Genomic DNA, 21,563 nt, shown 5'->3' on the forward strand with positions numbered 1-21,563 from the left:
TTGCCCATTGGAGAAACGTGACCGCGCATCCTAGCGCTACCAGAGACCTGACAGCTCTGCTGCATTCCTCGCCCTTTCGCCCACTGAAGCACCTTGTAAAAAAAAAACCTCGCCGATGTTGAACTGGGTGAAAGGACAAGGAACGCAACGGACCTGGAAAGGTAGAGGCGCATCTTGCTTCTCCCCCTCCCACCTGCCACCCCTCACTAAAGGGACAGCTTCTCCCCCCCACCTGCCACCCCTCGCTAAGGGACGGCGGGGAAGGGAACCAGGCAGGCTGTCTTTACCATTGAGGTGGTGTTGGGCCATGAGGCACACTCTTACCTTTCCAGCTCCATCGCGTTTCTCACCATTGTGTTCAGGGAAGCCCCTGGTAAAAAAAAAAACCTTCTCACGACTTCAAGAAGTTTGATTGAACTCACGAGAAGGGATTTTTTTACCAGCCGCTTCCCTGAGCACAATGGCGAGGAACACGACGGAGCTGGAAAGGTAAAAGGTATGCCTCACTTCTCACCTGCCCCAGAAAATAATAAGCCCTCCCTATAATAACCCAAGGCCATATTTTGTGGGGCAAAAGAAAATAAGACCCTGTCTTATTTTCAGGGAAACATGGTATCAAATTCTATGGACAATAATTTAAATTAAATTAAAGCAATAAGATTCAGGAACCAAAACAGCAAATATTCTTGAAACACTTTAAAAAAACTAGCAAGACTCTCCATTCTTTGTTTGCTGCAAACATGAAGACTGCAAGCATTTATGGCATTTGATAAGGATACACAAAACAAATATGTTTGCCATAATATTAGACTCAATAGCTTAGCAAAGACCAAGATTCTGCTTTAACTTAACTAGCAACCTTAATGAAGAGGTGGATATTTTCTAGCACAGTCTAAAAATAAATCAATGACTTTATCTAAAACACTTTACTCTAAAGTTATTTTTCTCACAAAATGATGCTAAGCAAAATGCACTTATTTACATTCACAGAACCTATTCACAGAACATTATTTCTGACTAAACATGCATAGGATGCTAGAATGTTAAATGTATGTTTTGAGTGCTACTGTTTTTTTAAAAAATAAAATTACTAGAAGTTACAGATTATAAAATAGTTATGTTGGAGCAGAAAGCAGTGGTACTATTCAAAATAACCCACCCCCACCCCCCCCGTAGCTGTTAGTCCTGTTTATGGCATCCATTCCAGAACAAATAACTGCAGCTATAGAAAATATTCATAAGGGTAACATTGGAAGAAAATAAAGTTAAAAACAGAAGAGAATATATGTAGTTCAGGATTAACTGTGGAGTTCTTGGTTCTTTGCTTGCAGATGTTTCATTATTTGATTAGGTCTACATCATCAGTGTTTATGAAAATGGGGGACAAGAAACAATGCAAAAAGCTAAGAAGGAAACGCATTTTCTCCAGCAGCCTGCATTTAGATAAGCAGGGATTAACATGAGACAAACAATCATGCAGAAAGCAATACTCCAATCAAGGAACTACTGAGAAACTATACCCCCACCAACAGTGGCAGGGTAAGTTAATGTATACTAAACAGGGAGAAAACCCCACTCACTACCAAACAAGATAGTTAACGGAAAATCTGTAAGCAAACAATCAAGCTCAGAGAGCACCAAGGACTCTACAAAACAAGATTTAATTATGCACAACCCATCATCTCACATTTTAGCAATTGTGTTTCATTTGCTTTTTGATGCTGGTGACAAGTGCAATCCACTGAGCAACTTCTCAATCAATTGATGCATACCAGTGTGCAAACTGCCCCCATACTGAAAAAATACCGTATATATTGAATAATGTGAAACAAATAGTGGTATGTTGCAAACAATGCACTAAACTTATCTGGTTAAAGAAGAACTTCAAACTCTGAGAGGAATCTGACCAGAATGGATGTGTAAATGCAGTACAGTTAGTATATGTTCATCTGTAATTCTAAAACTATACAACTAGACCAGTGGTGGGATTCAAAAAATTTCACAACCGGTTCTGTGGGCATGGCTTGGTGGGCATGGCAGGGGTAGGATACTGCAAAATCCCCATTCCCACCCCACTCCACTAACCTGCTTTCCAGCTCCATTCTCCTGTGCAAGGGCAGCAAATAGATAGGGGTTGGGGCCAGCCAGAGGTGGTATTTGCTGGTTCTGTGAACTACTCAAAAATTTTCTGCCACTGGTTCTACCAGAAATTGGTCAGAAACTGGCTGAATACCACCTCTGACCAGACCTCCTTCTCCAAAAAAGCACCCTTTTATTCCCAGAAGAGAACTTTGTTTCAATCTGGGCCATTTCAGAAAAATGTATGCTTGTCCCTGGATTGTATCACCTTAGATCCCAGATAGAACTGACATTGTCCTAAAAGAAAACATCATCTAGAACAGGGTGTCAAACTAGTGGCCCACGGGTCAGATGCGTCACACACAGGCCACGCCCACCCACTCCGCAAAGGGAAAAACATTGTGAAACGTCACAGGACAGCAACATGACACCACAAGTTTGACACTCATGATCTATAAGAAGAACCCAAGTATCAATGAGGACTCCAAGTGCAGGGAAATGTTCTGTTGTCAAAGAGCATTCAGACCTGTGTTAAAATTCTCCATTTGCAACCTGAAAAGATGGCTGCTTCAAAGAACAGATAAAAACAATTTGCTCTGAAGACGTGGAAACAAGAGATGAGAGAAGAAGGGAAGCAGTAGAAGAGGGGAAGCAGTAGACCGCACTTCACACTTGGAGCTAAGATTAAGTTGAGCAAGATTTATGTTGGGACTGGACTTATTAATGGATACTTCTGTTCCTTTCATGGTTGCCTTGTGTAGGTACATTTTTTCCCCATTCCCTGTAGCTTCAATATGACGCACAGTAAGCTGCATCTAATGTAGGTATTGAACATATTATGGGCAATTGGGTTCCTATTTTAGTTCAGCCAGCTCTAGATGTTTTTAGATGGTGGCAAGGAAGGAGTTTGTTTGATATGCCTGGACAACCACTCAGTGAAAATAACACGAAAGTAAAATGACAGTATTGTTAGAAGCTTGGAATGAAAGCATAATCTGTGGAACGAGAGAAGGTAAAGGTAAAGGAGAAGTTATGAGTCAGATTTACTGAGCCAGAGGAATCTCTGGGACTACCCCAAGGTGGCTGCCTTTACTCAAGGGAAGTTTTGCTCAAGGGGAGTTCATACAGGCACAAAGTCCTTCACTGTTCTTCAGTTCACACACACAAGGGTTACAGTTTTTCAGATGTGCTGAAACATCATTACAAAACACCCTCAGGAAGCTGCACAGCAGCTGCACAGCTCAAGAGAACAAGCAGCCTTCAACGCAGGTTGATTGCAGGTGTTCTAGCACACAATCAGCCAACTCAATGACTAAACTAAACACATTAGACTAAACACAGCTGAAATATATTTAAGCCCAAGATTAAACCCGCAGTAAGCAAACAAGCAGCACAATTCTATGCTGCAGGCGACTATATCCAAGTTTGCAACTCCTCAAGCCAATCTGCAGAGTTAGCAAGTTTATACAATTTATCATCCTTCTGCTAGTCATGAAAAAGGACAAAGATGACAGAAGCCACACCTACCCAACTGTTTCAGAGGTTTTCTCTTAATTACTGTAAGGATTGAACTGGGGCACTATCAAACACTATTTGTCTCAATGGTAAGCCTGCTGGTTGGAAAACAGCTGCTACCACTGTTAAAGATGTACTTGTCCCCTGGTGATTTTGCAAATCTACAGTATATGTAATATTTAAATATCTTAGAGAGCTTCTTTGGATAGAAGTTTGCCACATTGCAAAACATCTCTTTCTACTTATGAAGGAAGAAAAACAGGCTGGAGCAGGCATATCCATCATTCTGTCTCTTCAAATGTAGTATTCATTCATTCATTCATTCATTCATTCATATTTGTAAAGTCACACATTCATTTAGGCTAGCAGAAAATGTTTACGGTTTATTATTCGCTGACATGTCCTAAATTCTTTATTGAATTAGATGCTACTTATCGCCTTTTGTTCCATCACCTAGTCAAAAAATAAGAAAACCATTTCATTTTCTCTTCTAGTCTCCTAAATGTGAATAAAATTCTTGAAGGTCTGACTTCAGCAGCCAAGAAGCCCACAGCAGGTGGCAGCATCTATCTAAGCTTGAGTGATTTCAATAAAATTAATAGGATTTGACCTAGTTGATACTTGAATGAGATCCAACCTGAAAAACTCAAGATTGTAGGCTGGATTGAGTCATAAACACATCCCGGAATAAGGCAATCGCAAAAAATTTCTATGTATTATTCATAAGAAAACAACACAAATATATCCATATGGTTGCCAGGATTTCATGAAGGTTAATTTTTTAAAAATCTAAACATATTTAATTTCTTCTCATTGAATTGAACAGTTTTTGTGGGACGTATTTTTTTTACTTATTCTATGCCAGGCATTTCATAGATTAAAAGTAGGCTAGAAATATGGAGAAGAAACAGAACAGTCTTATCTAAAGAGGTTCATAATCTCAGTTTCAACTTTACAGGAAGCAATTGAAGTTGGAGAAGAAAGGAGGAAAAGTGAGTGTGGAATGAACAGGACTATTGCATATATTTAGATCCATTTTAACTGGAACAAGAAAAGAGAGAAGATAGTACACAGATATTCTGGAAGAGTTACAACACGTGGATTACAGATGAGACAGACAATGTGGTGGAATTTGGATCGACAGGAATGCATAAGATTATTTGGCTGTGGATAACAAGTGCCATTTTAAAGCCCTTCTTTATGTAAAGCAAGCAAGCCAACAAAATCCTCCTGCAATTCTTAAGTAAATTGTACAATAAAGAGAACATTCCAAATGAGTCTAACTGCTATAACAGGTGTCAGCATTTGCAAATGAGAACACTGAAAACCTCTTCCTTTCCTCCCATGTAGTCTAAAATGGTATACACACACCACTTCACCATATCATTTCCTTCCTCAGCAGCAGACACATTTCAATGCCTGCTGTATATAAAGACCAAGGAACTGTAAATGAAATGATACTCTACCCTAAAGCAATAGAGCATTTGATTTTCATTTGGTGACCAAACCACTCAAACAATACTAAGAAATCTCATGAGCCTAAAATATTCAAACCACCTGTCTCAAAAATGTTTTTTTTAAATTAAAAACAAAGTCCAGTTGCCTTGGAAAAAGCATCTTTGGGACAATCTCAGTACTCATTCAGACCACCTGATAATATTTAAGATAAAGGTAAAAGTTCCCCCGCACATGTGTGCTAGTCGTTCCCAACTCTTAGGAGCGGTGCTCATCTCCATTTCTAAGACAAAGAGCCAATGCTGTCTGAAAATATCTCCATGATCATATGGCCAGCATAACTAATGCCGAAGGCGCATAGAGCGCTGTTACCTTCTCACCAAAGTGATCCCTATTTTTCTATTTGCACTTGTTATGTGCTTTCAAACTGCTAGGTTGCAGAAGCTGGGACAAATAATGGGAGCTCACTCCCGCTACGCAGCATTAGGGATTTGAACTGCTGAAGTGCCGATCTTCTGATCAACAAGCTCAGCATCTTAGCCACTGAGTCACTTCGTCCCCTTATAATACTTTACACTGACCCTAATTCTACAGCCATGTCACTGGAGACAGACACTGTGTGTCTGTTTAGGGATGGTGGTGAAGACATACACAATTAAATTAATAAAGCTTTCCCCTGTTTGATCAGCATTTTGTTTACTCACTGTACAATGTTCTAATGACGATGATTTACCTGCATAGGCCCATGTCTGCAGGGAAATAAATGTTTCCCTAGCATAGCTGAAACAAGCCTGGTTCTTTAAATATGGTAGCCTTGTACATAAAAAGGCAATAATCTCATGGCAATTGTACTGGCCTTTTAGTTGTATATCATGTTCCATCTGTCTTGCTAATATGATGTTATAATCTTGAGTGTACAAGCCCTAATTTTAGTTGTCAATATTTGTGTTTCATCTTAACATCTCTGAATGTTAGCTCTAAATCTATGGCAAAACAGGAGGCTGTTTGAAATCAGGTTTGCTTTGTTTGGGAGAGTGGGGGGGGGGAAGAGTCTTCCTGTAATCTATTACTTCCTACTTTGAATGAACATTGTGCTGGGTTTTCTACAGAAAGCAAAGCAATGTGTAGCCAATGCTTCTTGATTTGAAGTGTTTGGAATCTTAGAGGTGAAAGAAGTTGCTTAAGCCATCAAATCAAACTTTCTGCTCAATGCAGGAATACAATTTAAAGCAACCCCAGATCAGAGATCCAGCTTTCACCTGAACACATTAAATGAGAGTCTAATACCACTTTGAATAATTGATTCCAATATCAAACACCTTTTTTACTTTTCTAATATTCATTAACACCTGCCTCCTATTACTTAAATCCACTATTTTGGATCTTGTACTGAGAATGAGACAAACAGATCTTGATTTTCTGGCACATGTTGGGCATTCTTATATTCCAAATGTACTACCATAACTCTCCTTGGTCATTTTTTTCTCCAAATTAAACATCCAGCTTCATTAATTGTTTTTTTCAGTTTGTAATCCCCTAAACATAACTACCGGTATGAATGCATGCATCTTTCTTTCTTTTCTTTCTTTTCTTTCTTCTTTCTTCTTCTTTCTTTCTTTTCTTTTCTTCTTTCTTTCTTTTTTCTTTCTTTCTTTCTTTCTTTCCTTTCCTTTCCTTTCCTTCCTTCCTTTCTTCTTCTTTCTTTCTTTCTTTCTTTCTTCTCTCTCTCTCTCTCTCTCATCTCTCTCTCTCTCTCTCCCTCCCTCCCTCCCTCCCTCCCTCCCTCTCTCTCTCTCTCTCTCATCAATTTCACTGAAATCCTTTATCTTTAAGAAAGCACTGAATGTAATGCTTGAGTCTACCATGCAGAAAAGAATGCAAATAATAGTTCCTGAAACCTGAATACATGCATCTTTTCCTTCAAACGGATTCATTGCAAACGTAACAAAATGGTTGTAAATGTTATTTCTGTCTTGTAATGCAACAGTTATCCATAACCTTTTCTATCCATTGCTAATCTCAATAAGCATTCTATTTATCTCTTCATTAACAAAAACACTGAACACCCAGGACTGATCCTCGTGCACCTCACTTATTACCTCTTTCCAATCTGATGAAGAATCCATTGATGAGCATTCTTTGAATATTATTTTAAGCCCATTAGGAATCCACTTAACTGCCAAGCTCTCGGTGAACATTTAATTTAATTTCTCAATGATTTATGCTTCTTTATCTCAGTCAAGTTTGAACAAGCACAAATTGGCATGCAAAATTCTTCTATCTCCCCTCCCAGTTATCATCCCAGCAATTCATCATCTAGGTAGATAGCAAATATCTCAAAGTTAGCTAATGCATTTTGCAGTCCCTTGGTTAATTCAATACTACATTTTCATAGATCTAGTCCAGGGGTTCTTAGTCTTGGCAACTTTATAACAGGTGGACTCGCAGAATTCCAAGAATTACCCAGCCATCCATGCTGAGAATTCTGGGACTTAAAGTTCATGTGTCTAAAAGTTGCCACAACTGGGAATCCCTAATCTAGTCCAACATTCCAGCCATCACCCATGCTTCCCCTCTCTTAAGTTTCATTTCTCAAACTTAGGGATTTCTCTAGTCCTAGAAACAGCTGGACAGCTATAATTAATCACAGCGATAATAATCTGCACATATTGAGAGCTACCGATTATATAGGCATACATTATAACCAATACCAAACACTCTAAATGCTAACTTAGACTTTGAATTCTGATATACATATATCTTTGCAAGAATACAACATAACTCTTGTTACTAACTGCCTGCAGAATATATTCCAAGCTATTCATATATAGCAAAGCTCAACATTTTTAAAATCTTTAACATCTATTTATCTCTCTGAACCTTAACTTTTATGTTACAAGTTTTCGTAGTTACACATGAAATGAAATTTAATGTTTTGTTTGCAATTGTTATCTTTGGTGTTATCTGTATTTTTAGTGTGGGTTTAAAAATTAATAATAATTTTAAATAACCGTTTTAACTGTTTCATATACAGCATACATTAGATGTATTACTTGTATTAACTTAAAGCTCAATTAGCCTCTGTTAAAGTTTATTGGTGGCTTATCTACAACTTTATGGATTAATTAAAGATTAATCTGATAAGTTTATATCCCGCCTTTTAGAAAACTAAATACAAAAGAACAGCAGTAAAAGCTCCTAAAGAGATTCATAAACTAGCAAGAGGTAATGTCCATGGAATTAATTCATTCCGACCCTCACAACAATACTGAATTTAAGAAAGAGAAAAAGATAATTATTGAGCATTTTTCCAGGTTTATTTTGCACATAGACAAAAGGTATCTGCTATTTTTTATGTTGCAGTGTTTTATTTCATCTTTTGGCTACTTCTGAGCTCCTGCTTGGAATTAACAAGGGAAAAGGATGTTTTATAGCAGTTCTTAAATACTTGGGTTTCTTAATGGCCACCTGACAGGTTTCATACTGTTTATATTTTGTTATAAGCCACTTATCATCTGTGGTTAAAGCATATGGCACACAATCTGAGAATATACCTCTTCATCTATGCCTACAAATAGCAGAATGTGTAAGTGGTTTAACTTGGGGTTCTTAAACTTCCAGAATTCAGGCTGGGATGTCTACAATGCAGCTCTGTCTCCAGGGGAATCTTTTTCGTTCCCCAATTGGAACCAGTCAATGTAGGAAACATTCCAAGATAAGAATGTGCGTATGCAGTTCAAACTATTTCGAGGACCTTCCTCTGTGTGTGCCCTCAGTTAAGATTCTGATCTCAAGATCATTGTGCAACTTAAGGCAAGTTGCTCAAGGGCAAATGAAATAAATAAATAAATAATAATAATAATCTGGGCTTGTATGAGTAGCAGTGAAGTTGACCTAGCACTGATTTCAGTACAATGACAATAAAGATTATACATACTGATGAGGCATCGACCTTTTTTATGAGCATTCCAGGATCATTCTTATGGCTGCTACTTTGCTCAGGTTACCATAATTTCAGCAATCATACTTCTTCTTACTCTGGATTTATATAAATACAGAAACATAATTGCTGTTGCTAATTATGGATGGTATCATTTAATATGGGCCAGTGGAAAACAGGCTAGGCATTTATAATGGGAGGTAAACTGAGGGAGTAAGCCTGAGGGTTGATTACCTGGATATGGAAATATTATAGTGCTCTACAAAACCATAACCGGATTCATACGGTATGATTATTTATCTCCACCTTCTTTCTTTTGGAAACAGACTATGTTATGAACAACTAGGGATTATAAGAGGCTCCCGTGCATAGATTCTGCCCATCCTTGTTTTTATTGACTCATGCTTCAGAGTCAATAAAAACATGATCTGTTAATTGGTCGGTGGTTTCATTCCCTGTTTCTTCCACAATTCCCACAGCTAGAGTCCCATGGTTTCACATAGCAATAACATTAATCTAAAGTGCAAATTGCTTGTTGACTTCACCTTTTTCAAGCAACATCAGAGACGCCTGGGTCCTTTACCATCAGCTAACCATATGAATACAGTCAGTGTGAAGAACCCATAAATGCATTTAATAGATATTGTGCTGAGCACTGATGATGTTCCATAGTTTGGTTAATGAAATATCCATAAGCAACAATCAGCTCAGAGATCACCAAGGACGCCACATATTATTCTCATATCTCTTTCCTTCAGGCACGTTTTACCAGAAGATGTACCAAGATGTTATTAGCACTAAATATAGTGAGGCCATTGAATGAATAGCGTGGTGGCCTAGAGGTGAAGATGTTTGAGACACACTCAGGAGGCTAAATGTTCAATTGTAGGTAACGCCAAGATGTTTCTCCATCAGGGCACAAAGAGAAACTATCTGCTGTGAACCCCACAGAGCATCAGAAAGAGCATCTGGCCAGTAAATGCTCAACTCCATTCAGTTGCCTTGACTCCACCCTAATACAAGGGATTAAGGAAGTAGTGGGTTGCCACTTTTTTTTACTATCATTTCGGGCACACTCCCATGCATACTTCCGTGCGTTCACTACACTTCTGCGCGTCCAGGTGGGTGGGTGGAGCCTCCCACCGCTGCTACTACTGGTTCGCCCAATCCGGGCTGAACAGGGAGCAACCCACCTCTGGATTAAGGGTTGCAATAGTGAAACCATCCCAGCCATGCCTATAAAAAAAAGGCTGCACACCCATATCACAAAGTGTTTCTTTGAGTGATATTTCTACTCTGTAGTACAATGATGGGTTTTGTATTGATTTTGCATAGGCATAATATAAAATTAAGCTCTAGCAGAAGATCTAATAGTGTCAGCACTCTTTAACAGGATTAAATGCATTTTTAAGGGAAATGTAATTCTATCTTGTTTAACTCACACTGTGATTGGACCACAAGCCTTGTGCCAACTCTAGGCAAAGTCAAGATGTCAGCCTGCATTAGGTAAATGTTATTTGATCTATTACAGTACCCTCAGAATTGTTTTGCTTAATTAACCAATTAAAGGGTACCCCAAATCTGCACACATTACTTCACAATCCCTTATTCATGAATAGGGGTTTGTGAAATGGCGGCAAAAATGTGTTTTCTGCCACAGCTTAGCTGAGCTGGCATAAGAGATCAACCAAGAGGTTTGGGAAATTCTCTTGCATTTCTCACAAGCTTACTCTGAGGTTTAGAGCAGCAACTTGACAGACTGTCAAATAAAGTGTCCAAAATAAGTAACATTTATTTAAATTATTGTGGATGAAAAAAAATCTACTGTAGCTTCCAATAGTACATCTGATCCAATCAACACAAGTGGGATTCGGCATGAGTAACTCAATCTGGGCTAGTTTGCCATGGACCTGGATTTATGTATGGAATTTGTTGGCTTGGTTTTATGAGTTTGCTTGATGCATGAACTCATCTATTGTGGCTTGTTATTATATGCAAACCAAGCCATTGTGCCATGCTGGTTCCTATTTCTTTATTTCTGAAATTAGTATGGTGACTAATTCCTAAAAAGGCTCTGAGCAACTTACAAAAATAAAATTGTGGGAATTTTACAGGGAAACAATTGTTTACTGCTGGGCATTGTTTACTGATAGATACCTACCATAGGGTCAACCTCCCAATCATGTCTTGGTAGCTTTCCAAAAGGCCCCCAGGGCTAATTATGGAACACACTGCAAGGAGAGGGGTAACTACGGAATTGTTCAACAACTTAGCAGAAAATGTAATGATGTTGTGGCTTAATGTTAGGAGTGAATGCACCAACAATGTTTCTTCAAACTGGACTCCTAATGACTTCATGGATATATCTACCGTATTTTTCAGAGTAAAAGATGTTCCGAAGTATAAGACGCACCTAGCTTTTAAAGGGGGGGGGGGGAAATCTGCCTCTGCCTCCCAGCAATTTTCCTCCTTGCAGCAAACAGCAAACAGTACAGAAGATATACACTTTTCGTGGTGTTACATTTCAGACTATACTTGTAAAGATGCTGTTAAAATTGATGTGGCTTTCTGGAAGTATACATTATTCTCTGCTATTTAAAAGAAAATACAATAGCACTGGCCTCTTCAGATCAAGCATTTATTTCAAAAGCTTCTTCATTTGTTAATTTGTCTAGAACAATAATAAAGCAGTCTTTAAAAAATAAGTCTATAATTTGAACATTCTATAGTCATTTATAGTTATTGATGTACTTTCTTGCAGCAAACAGAAAACAGGTTGATTAGCACAAGAAAAAAAAATCTGCCTCTGCCTCCCAGCAATTTGCCTAGTGGAGCAAACAGCAAGTTTCACTTTCAATGGGCCTCCCGATCATCAGCTGTTTTAGGCTGCAGGGATTGCCACAGCCTATTGGTTGCCTCAGCAAGTCCCATTTCTCCATTTACTGCAAAGAGGTAAATTGCTGGGAGGCAGAAACCAACGGGTGGGGCTGGTGGGTGGGCAGGGCTACATTAGGTGTATAAGACACACCCAAATTTTCATCCTTTTTTAAGAGGAAAACAGGTGCATCTTATACTCTGACAAATACAGGTATATAGTTCTTCAGCAACAAAATGGTTGGGTTTACCTTGACCATCTTCCAGGGTGTTTTTTAAACTTCTAATCTATCGTACTGCCTTCATATTCCTAAGAGTCTCTCACCCAAGCACTATCCAAATACAACCAAATTTAATGTCCAGCCTAGCATTCAAACTAGTTCCTAAATAAACTTAGTAAATCCAAATGGGTCTATAACTCACCATAACCATTTTATGGTTCATTGTTCATAAAATCTAAATTTAATAAAGCACAACAAGTCAATTTCTTAGCAAATAAAATTATAGTAACAGTATACTGTAGATGTAAAATTTGAACCCCAACCCTTAGATAAACCATGAGATGGCAGGAAATACATCTGATAAATAAATTTGATAAATAATAAATAGTGATCAGGGCTAGTCTCCGTTATTATTCCTAACCCTTTTCATGAGTCAATATTTTTCTTCTGAAGACATAAAGCCTTTCCATTTTCTATTGTGCAAGTAATATGCCCCTATCATTGACATTAGGCTAAAATATTATATAAGATCTTTGTTATAAACTCTCATTTGCACTCGATCAAGGCCTATGTTGAATTACTAGCAAGGCAAGGCAACAATATGCTACTCCAGAAAGTGTAAGCAAATCTTCAACTACCTTTGAAAAGTCAACTGTAACTAACACAATCCTCTGCAAAAATTATTGCGGTTCTCAATAACCAAAGACCTGACTTAACAGTTTCCCTGAGTGCTTTCAAACTTAATGCATGGCTAATTCTGATGCTATGCACATATGCTGTTTCATAATCCCTATACAGTCACCTCTAAGTATCAGCTTCCAAAGATGTGTGTTACCATCTCCCCATTAGACCTAGGTTAGCATAACCACAGACAATTAATTACATATCAGTTCTACCCGACTTCTTGTAATCTTCCACAATTATCTGGCTTGATGGTCTGGTGATGTAAGTTGTGGACTTCACAGAAGGTCATCCAGATCAAGTTCTTTTAAGTTGCCATTGTGATCTTGTAGATTGTGCATGATTAATCACATAGGGCAATGATGGCGAACATTTTTGGCACTAAGTGCCAAAAAGGGTGCACGCTTGCACGCTCATGAGCCGTGCAACCTGGAAGAGGAGCTGCAAATGGGGCATGCATGCACATGCTCGTGCCGAGAAATGAACTTCTGGTTACTGGCATGCATGCGTGCTTGACAATCAGCTGGCTGGCATGCATGCCCACATTGGGAAACATTTTTGTTTCCAGCACTGCTGCACTCACAAAGGCCAGCTGATCGTCACATGCACATGCACACCAGAAATCCAGAAGAGGAATGGATGATGCTGCGACATGGCTCCATGCGCCGCTTCGGGCACACGTGCCATAGGTTTGCTATCACAGACATAGGGCATCTCCAGGATTTTAGAAAAGCTGTTATAGCATCTTAAAAGAATTTGATTTCCAGAAGTTTAAAACAAAACATTTTCTTTCTTCAAGAAGGGCTACATTCTGTGGTCACTGTGTTTGTTCAAGTGGGTGAAGAGACCATAGTTATTTAAACAGGCCCGATGATGAACAGGCCAGTATTTTAATTTCACCAAAAAAGCACCCAAGGAATGAGTCACCATGGCCAAACATACATGTCAAAGTCTGGCTGGGAAACGGCCAGGGTTATTAGTCATCCATGCTGTAGCCCAACCCCAAAATTGACATTTTGCACGCAGAAAATAAGTTTATCCCCCTATCTAGCTCATCTGAACAGAATATTACAGCGGCTCAGCAGTCAAACAGCAGGGACTGATCTGGTTCTAGGTTTAGTTCAACAAAGATCATCTGGGATTCAAGAAACAACATAGAAGGAAAAAAAATGCATTTAAGGAAACAAAAGCTCCACTCAAAATAAAACCACTGGGAACCACCGCATAATGAAATGAGTCACACCAGGATGCTATGACTAAGTGGGAGACTAGGGAATTCCACTCTGTGTGCCAGCTTTTTAATGGGATCAATTAGCTTTCAACAGGTGATAGAAGAGTCTTTCTCTTCCTCCTGCTGCCTTTCCTCAGTTCCAAGACAAATGCATTAAAAGGCAGTTGCTGCTTTTAAACAAATACCCTGCAAAGCTTGATAATCACTGACAGGCTGGTTTCTAGGCGCCCCCATAGTGTGTAGCAAGCCAGGGAATCCAAGCCAGAAGTAGTTGCCTTTGTTAACAGAGTGCTTACCAGTTGCAAAATTCCAAAACCGTGTGTCATGCAGAGAGATTTTCCAAAACACTGGATTCCACGCTGTCACTAATTCTTTTTCAGTTATGGCAACTGAGTTTCTACGGCCACTCTCTTATTTTCTCTTGAGTGTTTATTTTTGGGATTATCTCCCCCCCCACCTCCACCCTGATTTCACAAGATTGGTCTGGGATTCCCCTAATTTCCATCTGACATTAGAAATGCTTGTACAAGCAGCCAAAGACATGAAGAGCTACAATACAAAAGGTAGAAATTCTCACAGAACATTCACAAAGCTACATTCATCAACGTTCATGTTATTCTCCTTGCCAAATATGCCACAGCTTTGTACTTCTGTTAGCCTTTCCTCCATACAGGTCAGCTTTTTGTCAGGTAGTCCAGACAAGAAGCACACCCAGAAGTACTAGATTTAACTTTATTGTAAGGTAATATTAACTGGCAAATCTGCAAGTATTGCAGGCTTTGAAAAAGTAATTAAACTGGTGGACCAGTGAAATACCGTGGGCACACTTTACTTAGACCTCAGTAAGGCATTTGATGAAGTAGACCACAGCCTTTTCGGTAAGATAGAAAAATATGGGATAGACAGCATCACCACCAGATGGATTTGTAATTAGCTGACCAACCATACTCACATGTAGTCTTCAATGGAACTACATCTACATAAAGGGAAGCATGCAGTGGGGTACCTCAAAAAATTGCCTAATCCCTTTCAAGATCTTCATAAATGATTTAGATGAAGGGATAAAAGGGAAACTCATCAAATTTGCAGATGACACCAGGCTGGGGGAGTGGATAGCCAACACATTAGAAGATAGATTCAAGATTCAGAAGGATGTTGATGGGCTTCAACACTGGACCTTATCCAACAAAATGCAATTCAGTGACCAGAAAAGTAAGGTCTTATTATACCTAGGCAAAAAACAAACAAACCCAAATGAACAGGTGTAGAATAGCTGATTCCTGGCTCAACAGCAGTAACAAAGGGATATAAGTGAACCACCACTTACGTATGTAGGAGCCAGCAATCTGCTGCAGCTGTGAAAAAAGCCAAAGTAATCACAGGCTGCATCAACAGAGAGATAGTATCAAGATCACATGAAGTACTAGAACCACTTTATATTCTACGGGTAAGACCACATTTAGAATACTGCATCCAGTTTTGGTTACCACAATAAAACAAAAAGATGATGAGACTCTAGAAACAGTGGAGAGAAGAGCAACAAAGATGATTAGGGGGTTGAAAGCGAAAGCATATGATGAACAGCTGTAGGAACTGGGTATGTCTAATCTAACAAAGCCCTCTTTCAATAGCTGAGGGTCTGTCACAGAGAAGAAAGGGTCAACCTATTCTTCAAAGCCTCTGAGGCCTATCAGCCCTCTAAAGTTGTCTATCCATACTGTACAATATTAGGAGTATAATATCAATACAATAGAACAATGGTAAATAGATGAAAATAACAGTAACTACATGTTCCTATGGATTCAGGGCCATTGGTGTAATTGTTCCACTTGCAACAATACCAGCCAGGGCAGAAAATTCACAGTGGCTAGATAATCATCACAAAGTCAAACTGTACTAGGTCAAAACAATCTTGGAGGCATGTCAGGAAGGATAGAGCTACTGTGACTGAATGGATGGATTTTGACACTTTTTTCTGTAAGGCAATTGAGATTGTGCTGTTGTTGAAAACCAAGTAATCCTGACATTGCTTTGGAACCCGATATCCTGCAGAGGCATACTTTCCTGGGAGAAAGAAAGCTGAATGCTCCTTCCCTCAGCTAGGAATAATGTGGCTACCTTCTCAATTTTCTTTCTAACATTATTTTCATTTCTGCCACTGGCAGAAATTAAAACATGCTCTATGAATTACTTTATAAAGTTAAAAAAGGTATGTCACATTTCTTTACTATCAAGAGATTTTTCTCTTGGTGAAGAACCTTAAAAAGATAATCTGGGAGGTGGGGAAAGTGTTCTTTTTGGGGGCGTGCAGGAGAGATGGGGACTTCAACACTAAAAATAATCAAATGCTTTAGCAGACAATAATCACAGGACATTGTTTATAAGTTTTAGGAAGATATCAAGTGAGGTGGAAAATGTACAAAATGTGGAGGTTTTGTATCAATGCATCAGAAGTGGTATTCTGCCAGTTCTGACAGGTTTTGAAGAACCAGTAGCAGAAATTTTGAGTAGTTTGGAGAACTGGCAAATAGGCTGGCCCTGCCCCCATTGTCTCCCAGCTGATCTTCTTTTGTTGCCCTGAACAGGAGAACAGAGGTGGATTAGTGGTATGGGGAGGGAATAGGGATTTTGCAGCATTCTTCCCCTGCCATGCCCACAAAGCCACACCCACAAAGCCATGCCATGCCCACAGAACCGATAGTAAAAACTTTTGAATCCCACCACTGCAATGCATGATTATTCTTTAGTCCTTATACAGCTTTATACAGCCCCAATTCCATTAGCTAAAAAAGGGACATGAGAAGATGGAAACTCTTTGAAAAGTAAATTAACCTACGTTTTTTTGGTGCAATAGTAATCTACAAGGAGGAGATATTAAATTGAAAGGAGATTTGCTTGCATTAATGAAGTAACAGATGAACATCTGCAAATACGATTCATCTTGGGGCCAATTCCCTTGCTCATGGAAACTAACTTGGGAGTTTTGTGCTTTGCTGAGTTGCATAATGTAGAATCTGATGCTATTATTGTATCTTAAGACAATAGACAACTATCCCACCACGTTTTCCCTATTGCCAATCCCTATCCTGCTTCAACAGTCTCTGCTCCCAGTTAGTCACTTGATTTCTTGTAGAGGAGTATGGAAATACCCTTGAAGAAGGAATGCAGGAATCCTTAAGTAAATATCAACTTAACCCTGGGAAGGAATAGAGGGTGAGAAATAAACTCGAGGCAACTTAGTCTTGATTCTGTTTGGTATTAAAAGACACAGAGAGAAACACCAGATAAAGAATCAAGCAGTAAACAATGTCTTAACCAAGGAACTACCAAGGATAAAACAACAATCCCACCAATGCTGAGAGGGTAAGGTATTGCATATAAACAGAAAGTAAACCCCACACTCACTAGCACTAAGGATATGACCTAGTTGGGTAATGAAATGTCTGCAAGAAAACTGGAAGAGCACCAAAGATTCCAATAGCATATTTTTAACTGCTAGCTAAAGGCTCCATAGATGAAAAGGATAGTAAAAACCTAAACCAACTTTAAGCATCATTCCAGACTACACTGCCTTCAAGAGTTGTAGAAACTTAAGAATTCAGCTATTTATTAGATGCATTATCTGGTCTTTCCTAAAAAGAAAACAATCTAAAGATCACTTATGTGGAAACCTTCCTTTATTTTATCCCCATTACCAAAAAAACCCCACACAATGAGGCATGCTGGGCTGAGAGGAATGATTTGCCCAAAAGTACCTATGCTTCCATGCTAAGCTTCAACTTACATATTCCCAGTTCTACTCATCTACCTTGGCACATTATTAACAATTCTTACCCAGAAGTATTGCTAGTCCTACCACCATCACTGCTTTAGGGAGGGGGAACATAAGGAACTCAAACACCACAAGGTTCATTTAAGCGAGTGCAATGTGCATTCCACTTACTATGCATCATCCACAGATGGTGCAAAGCACACACATATTACATGTGTATTGCATACATTGGTTTTTTTTAAACACAAGAGCTTTATTCAGATGCTGTTAGAGCACAAATTTGCAAACTCCCATTCCCCCAGAGTTCACTTCCTTCCACCATTTCCTGTGCCAGGTTTAGAATGACTGGGTCTTTTTATAAACTGCATGCTGATCTCATTAATATGTAGTGTAGTCAAGCCAACATAGTGAAGGTCAGTTATTTTCATGGCCCAGCCTCAATGCACTGCAATTTAACACCTACATTACTTTCAGGTTGAGATCCAGATGATGTAGATCACTGGATTGACTTTCTAATTAGACAAGAAGGTTGGAAGTGATGGCCTAAATTGTAACTGTTTTTGAATTGGAAGGCACAAGTAAAAAATCAGAGTGGGATATCTGTCCTACCTTTCTGTTCAAGGGTCTGGAAGCTGTATTTGATTGTGGGAGAGGGATAGTCTTGTGGCTAGCTAGAGAAATTAAAACTTGGCTGAGTCCTCTAACTCTGTCTCAAAATAATAATCTCAGGGAACCTAAGATGTTGAGTAGATTAACTGCATGAAGTTGAGAAGAAGCTTAACTCTCCCATTTCCATCATACCAGAGGTGGGTTCCTACCAGTTCGCACCTATTCAGTAGAACCGGTTCGTCAAATCTACCGAACCAGTTAGGAGAGGTTCCCCAGTGGACCCGGAAAGCAAGCCACACCTACAGAAGAGGTTCCAAAATTTTTTGAAACCCACCACTGTCACACACACACACACACACACACACAGACAGACAGACAGACAGACAGACTGACTGACTGACTGACACAGAGAGAGAGAGAAAGAGAAAGAAAGAAAGAAAGAAAGAAGAAAGAAAGAAAGAAAGAAAGAAAGAAAGAAAGAAAGAAAGAAAGAAAGAAAGAAGAAAGAAGAAAGAAAAAGTGAGAGATGAAAAAAAAGGGGACAGAGAGGTAAAAGAGAGAGAGAAAGAAAGAAAGAAAACACATGGCTGGCAAGCCACTCCCACAAAGGAGGCCACACCCACAGAGTAGGTTCCAAAATTTTTTGAAACTCATCACTGCATCATACTTATGGGTACCTCTCTCCCCCTTTCAGCTGCACACACTTAACAGTGCTGTGACTTATGGTTACAAGTTAGAACTGTAAACGGGAGCCTTGCCAAGCGCTACAACTTATACAAAGCATCTTTTCCCTCCAAACTATTAAAGCAGCCACATCTTTTGCAGGGCTCATGATGCTGCTTCTGGCTGTCTCCATTCCCCATGAGTCATCCAAGTGAACTGGAGAGATAAGGGAGCATGCTTTCCTTTCCAGCTCCTGATGTGCTTTTCTTCTTTTTGCTATTTCCTTTTTCTAAAAATGCAAGTCTTTTCCTAGAATCAACAATCAGGAAGATAATTGACAGCCTCACCAAGGAGGGTATGTTGCTCCAAGATCTTATGGTAGTTTTATTATCCTTTGAGCTATTCATTAACATTACGTACAAAATATATGAGTCGAAGCCCAATTACAAACTTATGCATAAGTTCCCATAGATAAATCTACATTTTTTTTCTGTACTTTTCCTGTATTTGAATGCAGACAAAGTCTGCAGCTGCTGCATATGGATGGAAAGGCTGTTAAAGCAAGTCCTTCAAAGCCTTAACTCCAAAATAAAGTGGAAGTCTGGGATTCCAATGTTAATCTGCAATCATCGTAAGCTACAATAAGATGTGAACCTAGTAAAACAAAGAGAAATGAACAGGCCACTTTAAAAATATTGCATAAATGGAAGGATGCAACATTCAGAAGAACTGCTCTTCAGATCTGAATAGTTCCACTTGAAAGAGCAGTCTTCGAAACAAAGGAAGTTGTGTATTTATTTATCGGTCAGGCTGATATGCTACTGCAACCAAATGCAACTCTGAGTGGTGTTCATTTTATAATACTGTAATGAGATTACAGCAATTAAGGCTAGCAAAGAAAAACAATTGCAACAAAATGAAAACTATCTGACATAGCAATGGTGAACAAACCACCCTAACTTATGAAGTGTGAGCAAAGCTTGGCGTAGTGGTTAAAGGCACTGGACTAGAAATTGGGTGTTCCCTTCTTTTTAAGCAGAAAACCATTTTGGGTGACTTTGGGCCAATCATTCTCTCTTTGCTCTAGGAAGAAGACAATTGAAAGGGGGGGGATACTTCTGAAAATGATGCCAAGAAAAATGCATGGACTTGTCCAAGCAGTTGCAAGAAGTCAAAATTGATTTTAAAATACTCATAGAAACCTCAGAATCTTGCTAGATAATTAATCAACAAAGCAGGCATGATGGCATAATCCTTACTGCTTTGTTGTTGTTGTTGTTGTTGTTGTTGTTGTTAGTTTCAAAGTCATGTCTGACCCATTGCGACCCCATAGACAACATTCCTCTAGGCCTTCCTGTCATCTACCATCTTCTGGAGTCCATTTAAGCTCATGCCTACTGCTTCAGTGACTCTATCCAGCCACCTTGGAGCCGAGGTGGCGCAGTGGTTAAATGCAGCACTGCAGGCTACTTCAGCTGATTGCAGTTCTGCAGTTCGGCTGTTCAAATCTCACCGGCTCAGGGTTGACTCAGCCTTCCATCCTTCCGAGGAGGGTAAAATGAGGACCCGGATTGTTGTTGGGGCCAATATGCTCTGTAAACCGCTTAGAGAGGGCTGAAAGCCCTATGAAGCGGTATATAAGTCTAACTGCTATTGCTATTGCTACCTTATTCTCTGTTGTCCCTCTCTTCTTTTGCCCTCAGTCTTTCCGAGCATTAGGCTCTTCTCCAGTGAGTCCTTCCTTCTCATTAGGTGGCCAAAGATACGAAGCAGTATAGATTACTGCTTAAGATTTGGTGGCGAATGCTTACAATGATGGCATAGTTGTCAGGAATTTGCAGCATTACTATTAAAGGTATAACATTCTTAATGTAGACCTGATTGTGGATTCCCCCCCTTTAGAAATGAATAGTATCAAAATTGTAAGATTTTGGTATCAGCTGCAAACACTGTTCACCCAAGTTTTAAATGGTCTATGGTGCTCTATCTCGTTGTTCTAATTTTAAAAAAATGCTTTACAATGTTGGGATTTTATAGATTTATGATACTGCAATTTTATGATCTAATAACATTTGAGTTCTATGATTATATTGATGTATTTTTGTGGTTACATTCAATTTTGTATTCCTATTTGAAGGAATTCATAGATACAATTGGGGGGGACAACATCTGTTTAATAAAGCAATAAACATCTTATTGCTCCCCAGAAACAACTAAACAACTAGGTACACATATGTATATTTATATCTTCAACTATGCTGTGATGTGATGGACTCTATAAGAATCCAGAACCAGGCACCAAATTGATAAAAGGGTTAGGTCAGCTTTACAACTGCCTTAATTCCTGTCCATTAAGATCCACATGGCTGATTAGCTATGAAAAATAAAACTAATAATTCCCTTTAGAAATTCTGATTAGAGCTCTTAGTCTCTTCTCCACTTTTCCTTTAAGGCTGTGATGGCGAACCAATGCACACAGAGCCCTCTCTGTGGGCATGGGTGCCATTAACCTAGCTCAGCCAG

The 21,563-nt window shown here is 39.1% G+C and overlaps 1 protein-coding gene across 1 annotated transcript in view; it reads right to left on the reverse strand.

Moving 5' to 3' along the window:
• Positions 1-21,563, reverse strand: part of NFATC2 (nuclear factor of activated T cells 2) — a 163,593-nt gene that overhangs the window by 62,483 nt on the left and 79,547 nt on the right. The window contains 1 exon segment of the mRNA XM_032218150.1: positions 12,115-12,123. Within this exon segment, the coding sequence (XP_032074041.1) occupies positions 12,115-12,123 (9 nt within the window).

The sequence above is a fragment of the Thamnophis elegans genome, chromosome 5 (genome assembly GCF_009769535.1).
Source record: "Thamnophis elegans isolate rThaEle1 chromosome 5, rThaEle1.pri, whole genome shotgun sequence".
In the NCBI taxonomy this organism is placed as follows: Eukaryota; Metazoa; Chordata; class Lepidosauria; order Squamata; family Colubridae; genus Thamnophis; species Thamnophis elegans.